At 46.6% G+C, this 14272-nt stretch overlaps 1 protein-coding gene across 1 annotated transcript in view; it reads left to right on the top strand.

The window, feature by feature from the left end:
• Positions 1-14272, top strand: part of SLC6A18 (solute carrier family 6 member 18) — a 212753-nt gene that overhangs the window by 153025 nt on the left and 45456 nt on the right. The window contains exons 7-9 of the mRNA XM_072154773.1: positions 5049-5177; positions 5255-5411; positions 12314-12518. Of these exons, the coding sequence (XP_072010874.1) occupies positions 5049-5177; positions 5255-5411; positions 12314-12518 (491 nt within the window). The remainder of the gene's footprint in view (positions 1-5048; positions 5178-5254; positions 5412-12313; positions 12519-14272) is intronic.

The following is a 14272-nucleotide window of genomic DNA, read 5'->3' as shown; positions in this document are numbered from 1 at the left end:
GGCGAGCTTTCGCCTGTCCAAGCCTCTGTCCCAAACAGCACTTCTAAGAACCTTTTGTATAAGATCAAGTGTAGTAGTGTTCTTATAAGTTTGGGTTATGGCGGGTGAGGGGAATGTAAACAGATGCGCAAGAAGCGCTGAAATAATATCGGTAAATGATAAAAGTTTGCCAGTATATTTTTTGGATAACACAGCAGGGTGGCGACAAAGTTAACAAGTTTGATGTGGAATCCATGAAAAAAACCCAAAAATGTATGGAGGCAGCTATATGGACGACTTTGGGAGGCAGCTATGGAGATGATGTGTGGAGGTAGCAATGGAGACAACGTGTGGAGACAGCTATAAAGACGACGTGTGGAGGCTATGGAGACAATTAAATTTGAATAGTGCCTGTATGTGGCAGTCCAAAAAAAGTTTTCAAACCAGAGGAGCAGGTAGGTGGTCCTCCAGAAAAACTAAATAGATCGAGTGCCTGTATGTGGCACTCCCAAAAATTGTTTAAAACAGAGGACCGGGTAGGTGGCCCTCCACAAAAATTAAATACATAGAGTACTATAGCTAGAGCCAGTTGGCCCTGGCAAAAAATAGCCAGTTTCCTCTGCTTTAGTGTACAAAGAGGAGGAGAAGGAGGAAAATGAGGAGGAGGAGTGCATACATTATTCAGGTTGAGCTTCTTTCACCTGGTGGAGAATGGAAATCCTGAGAAATCCAGGCTTTATTCATCTTGATAAGCGTCAGCCTGTCAGCGCTGTCAGTCGACAGGCGTGTACGCTTATTGGTGCACTGAAAACCCGCTCAGACAACACGCTAGGGGCAGGGCAGGCAAGAACCTCCAAGGCGTACAGCGCCAGTTCGTGCCACATGTCCAGCTTTGAAACCCAGTAGTTGTAGGGAGCTGTGTGATCATTTAGGATGATGGTATGGTCAGCTACGTACTCCCTCAACATCTTTCTGTAAAGATCAGCCCTACTCTGCCAAGACTGGGGACAGGTTACAGTGTCTACTGGGGTGACATAAAACTGGCAAAGGCCTTGTAAAGCGTACCCCTGCCAGTGTTGGACAAGCTGCTTGCTCGCCTACTCTCCCTCACTACTTGTCCCGCAGAAGTACGCCCTCTGCCGCTAGTGCTGTCAGCTTGTGCACCAGGGCCTGCTGGCATTCATGCATTCTCACACTCCTTTCCTCTCCAGGGATGAGAGTGGAAAGATTTTGCTTGTACCGTGGGTCCAGGAGAGTGAATACCCAGTAATCGGTGCTGGAATAAATTCTTTGAACGCGAGGGTCATGGGATAGGCAGCCTAGCATGAAATCTGCCATATGCGCCAGAGTCCCAACGCGCAAGAATTTACTCACTCACTGGCCTGACTGCCCATTTCCTCCTCCTCCAACTCCTCTTCTTCTGCCCATACACGCTGAACAGTAAAGGACTGAGCAATGCTCCCCTCTTCTGTCTTGCCAACATTCTCCTCCTCTTTCTCCTCATCCTCCTCCACCTCCTCCGATATGCGCTGAGAAACAGACCTAAGGGTGCTTTGGCTATCAACAAGGGAATCTTCTTCCCCTGTCTCTTGTGACGAGCGCAAAGCTTCTGACTTCATGCTGGCCAGAGAGTTTTTCAACAGGCCAAGCAGCGGGATGGTGAGGCTGATGATGGCGGCATCACCACTGACCATCTGTGTTGACTCCTCAAAGTTACTCAGCACCTGACAGATATCAGACATCCACGTCCACTCCTCATTGTAGACTTGAGGAAGCTGACTGACCTGACTACCAGTTCTGGTGGAAGTTGACATCTTGCAGTCTACAATCGCTCTGCGCTGCTGGTAAACTCTGGATAACATGGTTAATGTTGAATTCCACCTCGTGGGCACGTCGCACAACAGTCGGTGAGCGGGCAGTTGGAGGCGGCGCTGCGCTGCCCGGAGAGTGGCAGCATCTGTGCTGGACTTCCTGAAATGCGCACAGATGGCGCGCACCTTCGTGGGCAAATCAGACAGATTGGGGTATGTCTTGAGGAACCGATGAACTATGAGATTTAACACATGGGCCAGGCATGGCACATGTGTCAGTCTGCCGAGTTGCAGAGCCGCCACCAGGTTACGGCCGTTGTCACACACAACCATGCCTGGCTTCAGGTTCAGCGATGCCAGCCATAGATCAGTCTGCGCCGTGATGCCCTGTAATAGCTCTTGGGCGGTGTGCCTTTTATAGCCTAGGCTCAGCAGTTTGAGCACCGCCTGCTGTCGCTTAGTGACGGCACTGCTGCTGTGCCGACTGATGGCGCCATGCCCACGGATGGTAATTTGGAGGAGGAGGTGGAGGACGGGTGGGAGGAGGAGGAGGCATAGTAGGCCTGAGAGACCTGGACTGAGGTAAGCCCCGCAATCCTCGGCGTCGGCAGTATATGACCAGCCCCAGGGTAAGACTCGGTCCCAGCCTCCACCAAGTTAACCCAATGTGCCGTCAGCGATATATAGTGGCCCTGTCCGGCAGCACTCGTCCACGTGTCCGTGGTCAGGTGAACCTTGTCAGAAACGGCGTTGGTCAGGGCACGGATGATTTTGTCTGACACGAACTGTGCAGGTCTGGGACGGCACATCGGGAAAAGTCGTGGCGGCTGGGGACCGAATACCGAGGGGCGGCCGCCGCCATGAGGTTGCGAAAGGCCTCGGTCTCTACCAGCCTATAGGGCAGCATCTCCAGGCTAAGCAGTTTGGAGTTGTGGATGTTGAGGGCTTGGGCGAGTGGGGGGGTTGCACTGTACTTCCTCTTGCGCTCCAGCGTCTGGGGTATGGAGAGCTGAACGCTGCACATGGAGACATTGGTGAATGCTGTGGAGGATCGTGGAGGCGAAGGTGTGGTTTTCGCACGGGAGGTGTTTGGGCTGGAGTCCTGGGCAGGGGGCTGACTAGCAGAGGCAGCAGGTGACACAGGGGAAGGAGCAGTGGTGTGCCCGGCAGGAGGTGAACGGCCTTGGTTCCATTGAGTGGGGTGTTTATCATTCATATGCCTGAGCATACTGTTGGTGGTTAAGCTGGTAGTGGTGGAACCCCTGCTGATCCTGGTGTGGCACAGGTTGCACACCACAGTCCGTCCGTCATCCGGTGTTTCTTTAAAGAGCCTCCAGACTTCCAAAAATCTAGCCCTCGCCACGGGAGCTTCACTACGTGAATCATTTGGCACTGATGCACCAGCTCTGGCCCTGCCTCTCCGTCTGGCCCCACCACTGCCTCTTCCAACCTGTTCTCGTCGAGGACTCGCCTCCATCTCAGAAGCACTGTGTTCACCCGGCCTATCAACCCAGCTTGGGTCTGTCACCTCAGACTTCCTGCCCTGACAACAACTTCACCACTGTCTGACAACCGTGTCTCCTCATCGTCCGACATCTCTTTACACACTACTTCCACTACGTCAACAATGTCATCATCACCCACAGACTGCGACCGGTGGAAAATCTGGGCATCGGAAAATAGCTCAGCAGCAACCAGACAAGTGGTTTGTGACTCTGGGAAGGGTCCAGAAAACAGTTCCTCAGAATATGCCGATTCAAATGCCAAATTTTCCTGGGAGGGGGCAGACTGGGGGGAAGGAGGCTGAGGTGGAGGAGTGCTGATTTCGGTGACATGGGTGGACTGCGTGGAAGACTGACTGGTGGACAAATGGCTAGAAGCATTGTCCGCAATTCACGACATCACCTGTTCGCACTGTTCTGGCCTCAACAGTGCTCTACCACGGGTCCCAGTAACTTGAGACATGATCCTAGGGAGTGTAGCTCTGCGGCGTTCCCCTGCTCCCTCATCAGCAGGTGGTGTCTCACCCCGCCCAGGACCACGGCCTCTGACCCCTGCAGTAGTGGGACGCCCACGCCCTCGTCCTCTACCCATAGCCCTCGGGTTCAACATTTTCAAAATTAAAGTGTAAACTGTAAATTTTTTTTTGTGTTTTTGTTTTTTTAAGAAAACGATGCTATCCTATTGCTATGGCTAGTTTCTAACCTACACTGACAGCACACAACAGGATTTTGTGCTGTGCCTGATGACTTTTAGTTTTGAAAAAAAAGAAAAAGCAGACTGCCTAATTCAATCAAACCCCTAATAAATTGTCCCACTTAGGTGTTTGAGATGGATGTGTGTCACTAAGAGCTATACAGAACGTTCGCAAGACTCCCTGCAAATTCGTCACAATATGGTACTAGCCGCACTACTAGTGCCAGCAAGGCCAGCCACAAGCAAATCAACAAAATATATATATATAACGCTATTGTAGGCCTAAGAAAGCTGGTTGGGTTCTTGTATGCCTAGTTTATAACCTACACTGACAGTACACAACAACTGGATTTTAAGTCACTTTAAGTTTTGAAAAAAAAATAAAAATTGTCAGACTGTGCCTAATTCAATCAAACCCCTAATAAATTGTCCCACTTAGGTGTTTGAGATGGATATGTGTGTCACTAAGAGCTATACAGAACGTTCGCAAGACTCCCTGCAAATTCGTCACAATATGGTACTAGCTGCACTACTAGTGCCAGCAAGCCCAGCCAGAAGCAAACAAAAAAAATAAATAAAATATAACGCTATCCCTGCAGCAGCAGCAACTCTCTCCCTAACGGCATCCAGACAGAGAATGATCCGAGCAGCGCGGGCAGGGGCTAGTCTATTCCAGGGTCACCTGATCAGGCCAGCCAACCACTGCTATTGACGTGTAAGGGTAAGTGGGTGGAGTGCAGAGTCTCCTGGCTTGTGATTGGCTCTGTTTCTGGCCACCAAAAATCAAAACGACGGGAGATGCCATTTTCTCGAGCTGGCGAAGTATTCGTCCGAGCAACGAGCAGTTACTAGTACGCTAATGTTCGAATGAGCATCAAGCTCGGACGAGTGTGTTCGCTCATCTCTAATAATAACGCATATGTTTTGGAATTAGTAAGTAGCTATGTTTTTTAATGCATTATTCTATTTTGCAGCAAAAGAAAGTCAAATGTTTTTATTGCTAGATTCTGATTAAGATCTGAAAATTAAATGAAACATTAATTTTTTTCCTATGTTCTTTAGAAATGATTGTGAAAAGGATGCTGTGACTATAGCCATCATCAATAGTTTATCATCACTTTTTGCTTCCATTCCAATATTCTGTATATTAGGATTCAAAGCAAAAACTGGCTACTGGCAATGTTTGGACAGGTAAGAATGGGTGTTTATACACACACACACTCTTGAGCATACATAATACTTGAACACTAACTAGTTAATTGTTTCAGGAATATTATTTCATTGATGAATGAATTTGACTTAAGTGAACTAAATATTACAAGAGACAACTACAGAGAATCGTTTGAATTTCTTAACTCAACCTACCCAGAAAGAATTGTGTACTTAAAAATGAAAGAATGCAACATGAAAGAATTCCTTGATCAGGTAAATTTTTTTTATAAAATACAAAACTAACTACAGGCAATTCCCGAGTTCTTTAGGTTTGTTCTTAACTTGAATTTTTATGTAAGTCGGAACTGTATATTTTATAATTGTAACCTCAGTGAATTTTTTTTTTTATCTGTGACAAAGTACAGTAAATTCCCAACTTCAAGATGTCCGTTTGTAACTAGTGGTTGTCTGTAAGTCAGGTGTACCTAAGTAGGGGACCGCCTGTATTAGTGACATTGTAAATCATTAGCTGTTGCTCCCGGCGTTGCCTGGGATAGTAAATAACTGCTCTTAGCTATAACAAAATACACTGGGTTAACAAAAATATTTTAAATGTATCTATCTCTGGCTCCGGCCCTCTCTGTAACTGACTGTCCCATTTTTATAAACTTTTTTGACCGGCTCTGTCCCTCTCTCTGACACTCTGCATTCGGGTGACTCTGTGACACTCTGCATTCGGGTGACTCTGTGACACTCTGCATTCGGGTGACTCTGTGACACTCTGCATTCGAGTGACTCTGTGACACTCTGCATTCGGGTGACTCTCTGACACTCTGCATTCGAGTGACTCTCTGACACTCTGCATTCGAGTGACTCTCTGACACTCTGCATTCGAGTGACTCTCTGACACTCTGCATTCGAGTGACTCTCTGACACTCTGCATTCGGGTGACTCTCTGACACTCTGCATTCGGGTGACTCTCTGACACACTGCATTCGGGTGACTGTCTCACACTCTGCATTCGGGTGACTCTGTGACACTCTGCATTCGAGTGACTCTGTGACACTCTGCATTCGAGTGACTCTCTGACACTCTGCATTCGAGTGACTCTCTGACACTCTGCATTCGAGTGACTCTCTGACACTATGCATTCGAGTGACTCTCTGACACTCTGCATTCGGTTGACTCTCTGACACTCTGCATTCGGGTGACTCTCTGACACTCTGCATTCGGGTGACTCTCTGACACACTGCATTCGGGTGACTGTCTCACACTCTGCATTCGGGTGACTCTGTGACACTCTGCATTCGGGTGACTCTGTGACACTCTGCATTCGAGTGACTCTGTGACACTCTGCATTCGGGTGACTCTCTGACACTCTGCATTCGAGTGACTCTCTGACACTCTGCATTCGAGTGACTCTCTGACACTCTGCATTCGAGTGACTCTCTGACACTCTGCATTCGAGTGACTCTCTGACACTCTGCATTCGAGTGACTCTCTGACACTCTGCATTCGGTTGATTCTCTGACACTCTGCATTCGGGTGACTCTCTGACACTCTGCATTCGGGTGACTCTCTGACACACTGCATTCGGGTGACTCTCTGACACTCTGCATTCGGGTGACTCTCTGACACTCTGCATTCGGGTGGCTCTCTGACACTCTGCATTCGGGTGACTCTCTGACACTCTGCATTCGGGTGACTCTCTGACACTCTGCATTCGGGTGACTCTCTGACACTCTGCATTCGGGTGACTCTCTGACACTCTGCATTCGGGTGACTCTCTGACACTGCATTCGGGTGACTCTCTGACACTCTGCATTCGGGTGACTCTCTGACACTCTGCATTCGAGTGACTCTGACACTCTGCATTCGGGTGACTGTCTGACACTCTGCATTCGGATGACTGTCTGACACTCTGCATTCGGGTGACTGTCTGACACTGCATTCGGGTGACTGTCTGACACTCTGCATTCGAGTGACTGTCTGACACTCTGCATTCGAGTGACTGTCTGACACTCTGCATTCGAGTGACTGTCTGACACTCTGCATTCGAGTGACTGTCTGACACTCTGCATTCGAGTGACTGTCTGACACTCTGCATTCGAGTGACTGTCTGACACTCTGCATTCGAGTGACTGTCTGACACTCTGCATTCGAGTGACTGTCTGACACTCTGCATTCGAGTGACTCTCTGACACTCTGCATTCGGGTGACTCTCTGACACTCTGCATTCGGGTGACTCTCTGACACTCTGCATTCGGGTGACTGTCTGACACTCTGCATTCGGGTGACTGTCTGACACTCTGCATTCGGGTGACTGTCTGACACTCTGCATTCGGGTGACTGTCTGACACTCTGCATTCGGGTGACTGTCTGACACTCTGCATTCGGGTGACTGTCTGACACTCTGCATTCGAGTGACTGTCTGACACTCTGCATTCGAGTGACTGTCTCACACTCTGCATTCGGGTGACTGTCTGACACTCTGCATTCGGGTGACTGTCTGACACTCTGCATTCGGGTGACTGTCTGACACTCTGCATTCGGGTGACTGTCTGACACTCTGCATTCGGGTGACTGTCTGACACTCTGCATTCGGGTGACTGTCTGTCACTCATTCACTAACTGTCACCCTGATAAATCTCACCATCATCATACCTCTCACATAAGTGTCTTATACTCATTGCCTATAGTAACCAATCAAAGCTCAGAACTCATATTAATGACCTGTGGCAGAAAAGCAATCAATCACGACTCAGCCTCCAACTGCCGCAGCAGCAGACAATGGCTACTGTATATGGTGGTTAATACATGGATTTTGGAAAGCACAGCTTGAAAATTCGGTCTCAAAACAGAGTCTATGACGCTCCCTGAGTCACAGAGAGTGGCTGTGCAAAATTTGGTGATTATTAACGTAACGGTATAGATTCCTTTAGCGCAGTGGTCCCCAACCTTTTTTTGTGCAGGGACCAGTTGTAAACATAACTTTTCTCCAAGGACCGTTGGGGGGAGGGATGCGGTCTGGTGTCAGTTTCACAGCCAAAAACGTATGTTTGCATGCCCCATCATAATTCCCTGTGTATCTAGTTTATATTGTCCCCTATCCTGAAGAAGCACCCCCCACTTATATTGTTGTCCCTTTTCCTGCAACATGCCCCCACCCATGTTCCCTTTCCTGCAGCATGCCTTCCTCCTTCTGCTTCCAATATCGCCTTTCCCAGACAAACTCTGTAAAATTCTATTGTCGGTAGACAAGATGTGATGGCATCATGGTGCTCACCATCAGTAGAGCAGTGCATTAACATGACAATTAAGTAAAGGAAGAGAAGACTGCTGCAGGGGAACAGGAAAGGTGAATATTTAATATTTTTTCAGTTTTTTTCCAAAGGTCGGTCATGGCTCGGAATCAGTTGTTTCACAACCCTGTCTTGGGTCGCAGACTGGTGGTTGGGGAACACTGCTTAATGGGACATACATACATATACATATATATACACACACACACCCATACAAGGATAACCTTGTAATTCCCTAATATTAGCTACTGTTCCATGCTGCATTGCAGCACTTACGGGTCACTGTGGCAGCGCAGATCACAGAATACATAAAGGGGTGGTTTTTAATCATGCGTCTCCGGTCATTTTACAGTCACAAAACACAGCCAGTTAACATAACAATTCCACACCATCTCAAATGGTATGCTAGCTTCAAAAGTCTGAAATATATTACAAGGTTTAGGGGCTCTAAATGCAATTTTATGAATGGAATAGCTATATAAAGTATGTTTAGATACTAGCATGTTAGAACATAGGGGCACATTTACTAACGTCTTGCACAGGTATTGAAGAAGAGCCTGTGCCACTATAATGTTGCATGTGACCTTTTTGTGGTGCAGCTACGCAAGCCTCTATGTGACACAAATTAGGGAGCATTCCAGCGTTAAGTCGGACCAATTAAAACAAACCATTTTATATGTTTAAAATGGGCAGGAGACTGTGTTTGGAAGGAAGGGGGGCAAAAGTTTGCTATGGGGCCCACTCATAGTTACACCACTGATAGTAGTAGTGGCACAGAACAGCTCTATGACAGCATCTGATAAATCATGGCACACACTTTTTTTCCTATTTGTTTTTCCTATCTGTTTAACAAAGTATGAAGCCTCTGTATGTAATTAAATGCTTACCAAATAGATATCTATAGCCACAATATTATGTTTTCATCACAAGGTGGAGATTTTATGTATCCATTATACAATAATGTGAAGGCCTTAATAAATAGTTAACAATAAATATTTTTTTTTACTGCACCATCATATTCTGCAGAACTTTAAAAATCATGGGGTACCTGTACTAACAAAATAAGACATACAGATGGATAACAGTTATATTGAACAAAAGTAGTAAGGACTTTGCTCACAAGAGCTTATAATCTATGAGGAGGAAGGGGCAACAAAGAAAGTACTGTATAAGTGCTGGTACAACGGTCCATTCATTCTTTAATGTTTCAGCAATAGATATTACAAAATAAATAAATAATGGTGTTGCATGAATCAGTGATCATGCACCTACTTATATACAGGGACCAAGGTGAATAGGACTGCAAAGTAGCCTGTATATTGGTATCTACTTCTTGCATAATAACATAGATGGGAGGAGTCTGCAGAGTTGGTCAGTGAAAAGAGAATTGGAGTTACATGTAGCGAGGGAATGTGATAGGCTTGCTGAAGAGATGGATTTCAAGAGCACTTTTGAAGCTTCGGTAGTTTAGTACTAGTCTGATAGTATGGGGTAGGGCATTCCAGAGAGTTAGTGCAGCTCGAGAGAAGATCTGGAGATGTGGGTGGGAGGTTTGAATTAGAGAAAATAATGATCTTATATCACTGGCACATCGAAGAGCGTAGGTTATTTGATAGAACGAGATGAGGGAGGAGAGGTTGGGAGGTGCAGCACTGTGCAGAGCTTTGTGGACGAAAGGGGTTAGTTAAAACTGTATTAGGAATGAGTCAAGGAAACCGTATAGTGACTGGGACAGATTGGAGACATTGTGTAGCCTCTGGATTGGCTTCTGTGCTAAATATAGATTGTAGAGGGGAGAATTTAATGGATGACCAATTAGGAGAGAATAACGGTAGTTGAGATGCCCCCTGTGCCCCCGCACGACAGCAGCAGGTTCACACTTACCTCGTCACGTTCCATCCACGGTCTCGTCGCTCCAGCGCACCCTGCCTCCTAGGGCACGTGCGCGTCGGCCATCTGAGATTTAAAGGGCCAGCGCATCACTTATAATATCTATAACTAGCCAACCTCTTCCCTGATACCCCGCTGTGCTTCCATGCCATTGAGATAGCTGTATCCCATACCTTCTGCCTTTAGACTGATTTCCTGTTGTAACCCTGGTTCTGTTCCCGATTTTGCTTCTCCTCTGCCTGCCCTGACCTTCTGCTCTGGCACTGACATTGATCTTGTGGAGCTTTTCTCGACCTCCTGCCTACCACGATTCTGCCTCATGTCTCTCTACCTCGCCTAGTCTCCCAGGTGTCAGCTTACATCATTATCTGCGGTGGCACAGTGGGTCCACTATCCCCAATTAGGGTTTTAGATGTTTCCACTGTAAGAAATAGTGTTGAAGGGTTCTGGGAATCTGCCAAAGTCGGACCAAGGTCTGAATTGGCTAAGATTGTAACTATACTCTCCACCAGTTTTCTTCATGCCCCCTCCCTGCTCCCCATCCAAAGTGGCATGCAGGGTAGAATAGGCTAAGACGTGGTGGAGGTGTGTGCCCTCTCCTCCAGAATACTGTCAAAGAGGGTATAATAAAACTGGGCCAAGAAGTTTTAAGTTAGAGAAAGCAGAGAGACAATCACTAGTGTTCTGCAGTAATCTTGGTGTAATATTATATGCATAAATATTTAGTTTGGTATCATAAGTGTAAAGATGATACTAAAAGCCAAATCTGCTGTTGGTGTGTCCAATGGGGGCAATGTAGAACGAAAAAAGAAGAGAGATGCAGAAAAAGAAACCCTGAAGTGCAGTTATAAAGATAGAAAGTAAACCAAGAGAGTGCAGTGTTCTTCAGACATATGGAGTAAAGCATCCTGAGCAGGGCCGGTTTTAGACAAAATGGGGCCCTGGGTAAACTAAAAGTGACTTGTAGCGGTAAACCAAAAAAGACAATTCTTTGGTATAAGCCAGCTCACCCTTTCCTCATCAGAGCACAAAGTCCAGGTAACAGTAGGTACACGAAGGTACATGAAGAAAGCATGTATACATCTCCAGTGTGGTCAAGTGTGCTGAATTTTCTACTCTCTTCGTTGAAATCTAAAAGTGGGGTTCCAAAATAAAACTGAACAGTCACATTCAGTAAGATCAAAAATAACACGTTGTAGTTTACAAACAGTAGTACGGCAAGACAATCTGTATGTATCTGTATGGGACTGTATAGGAATTTTATAGGAGATAGACAGCTGATATGTAGATGGATGATAGAAGCTAAGTATGAAACATTATATATATGAATAAATATAAAGTAGATTATATATACTGTAGGTAGCTAGATAGATATGAGATAAATATAGATGCAGTAGAATAGAGATAGAAGATTGATTGATCGATGGATAGATAGGAGACAGATAGGTAGATAGAAGATGTATAGATAAATAGACAAAAAGCTAAATAGATAGACAGTTATAGAGACAAATAGAGGAAATAGAGACAAATTATAGGAGATTGATAACTATACAGATAAATAAAAGAATATATATATATATATATATATATATATATATATATATATATATATACAGTAGATAGATTATAAGCATCTTCACTCAGCATTCAAGGGGTATTAAAAGATACATCCTCTGCCCACAAAGTCCACTTGCAGGGCGGCCCTTTAGGACAGGGGGCCCTGGGTAAATGCCCAGTTTGCCGCCCCCGAATGCCAGACCTGATTCTGAGGAGGAGCTGGTAGCCTACACTCACAGTATCAAATGCTGCAGAGAGATCCAGAAAAACATGGAGGGTATAGTCACCTTTGGATTTGCAGGGATGAGGTCACTGGAAATTTTAGAAAAGTTTTAGATGAGTGCATAGCGCTATGGTATATCAATGTAACAATGTCTGTGAGCATATAGATTAATATTTTCTCTATAAATTATTTTCTTTTTACAGAGTGCATCTGGCACTGGACTGGCATTTATTGTTTTCACTGAGGCAATCATTCAAATGCCCGGATCCCAGGTGTGGGCTGTTCTGTTTTTTATAATGTTATTTAGCCTTGGTTTGTCTTCAATGTTTGGAAATATTGAAGGAGTTCTGACACCAATTTTAGATCTTAAATTATTTCCAAAATGGATCCCAATTGAGGCTATATCTGGTAAGTTCAATAAAACACAAATAAATACTATCTTAGCTAGATATAAAATTGAATTATATGTATAACACATAGCGCAAACTGCAAATAGGTTAGGTAGATTGCTTTCGTTTATTTAAAAAGCGGTGCCTTCGCTGGTAAAGGCAGTGTGCATCTCCACTGCTTATACAAACCACTACTATAAAAACAAAGATATATGCCTGCGCTGGCTAAAAAAGAAAACTCGTGTTTATCAATACAGGGGTAAGACTGCCGATGTTACTTATACAATGACCTGTACGCTGATGTTGTCAATGCACTAACCTGTATAAGTAGCGCCTTCCTTTTGCGGGGAGTGATTTCACTGCTGTTAGATGAGTCCGATTCTTGTAGCAGACTCCCGTAGGTAAATCGATGCATAAGACAATCCACTTCTTGAGAGCCGTTTTCACGTTATACAACACTATACTCCAAAAATTAATCCACAATGTAACAGATCAGTAGAGAAGCCCTTCTTTTTTAGCCAGCGCAGGTATATATTTGTTCTTACAGTAGATATAAAATCGACTATTTAATTCTGTGTTTGAAATTGTGATGTTTTATTTCACATAAAGGACTACATCCACCAGGATCCGCTCATCTTTAAGTTTCTTATGCCCATGTTTTTAAGAATAAAATTCTTTGGGGGGGCGTGGCCAGATGCCGGACTGAGTGGACGTGCGCCGCGGAGCTCCCGGGACCCGACACTCCATCTCCCCGTATAGGCAGCCATCCCTCACCTGTGCCCGCTCCCTCCTGCTCCGCTGTGCCCCACACAACTGCCGCTGTCCACCGGCACCGATCTTGAGGCAGCTGTGGACTCCGCACCGCTCCCCGGCATTCCCCTGCAGCCGGCCACGTGACCAGCGCGGCGGCCCGATCCTAGCCGCCAGGTACCGCGGCAGGTGCACAGCGCTGCTCTGATCACCAGGGAAATCATCCTCCTCCCCTGCAGCCCGAAACACCGCTTCCACCACCGGAGGCACCGTGACAGCGCTCCAGCCAGCACTGCATCCTGCTGGAGGCGCCATCTTGTGGGACTCCCCTGCGCTGCCTGAGGCCTAGGCGCGCAGGGTTAACCCTGACACTGCTGGACTGAGCCAGGACCAGGTAGGAAAGTAATTCCCCTGCTGCTGCCCACCTCTGCCCTGGGGACCCCAAGTTGTGCAGCCCAGCACTGAGTCCTCCATACTCCCAGTGATCCCCTGTTCCTGGGTTCTGTTTTATATTAACCCTTGCAGTACTGCTGCAATACTCCACGTGGGTTTGGACTGTATCTCTGCTAATTACTGGACGCTAGGCTCCTCGATTGTTTATCACTGGCCCCCCCTGCCCAGACGCCATGGGTAATCGGAGGAAGACGGCTAAATTGCTCAAAGCAGCGTCCGGGGTGTCTGCGCCTCCATCGGATGATGAATCCGTCCATGAAGATCCTCCATTCCAGTCCCTGGAACCCCTGGACGCGCAGGATTGCTCCACATCCCAAGCCGTTCTTGCACAGATACAGTCGAATGCTGCTAAAAAGTTGGGGAGATTCTCACGCACACAGCCTTGCTCTCCTCAGGGGTCCCCAAACTCCTCTCCCTCCCTCTTTGAAGGCTCCCAGAGCCCGCCGCAGCTTGTAAGCTATGAAGAGGGTGTGGATCCGTCTGACGCGGCCACGGAGTTGGATCGCAAATTTGCAGAGGTGCTGGCGGCCATTAATGGGTGCCAATCCAAACTGGTCACCAAGGTGGATG

Source organism: Engystomops pustulosus, chromosome 5 (assembly GCF_040894005.1).
Source record: "Engystomops pustulosus chromosome 5, aEngPut4.maternal, whole genome shotgun sequence".
In the NCBI taxonomy this organism is placed as follows: Eukaryota; Metazoa; Chordata; class Amphibia; order Anura; family Leptodactylidae; genus Engystomops; species Engystomops pustulosus.
This window is presented reverse-complemented; position numbering and strand designations above follow the sequence as displayed.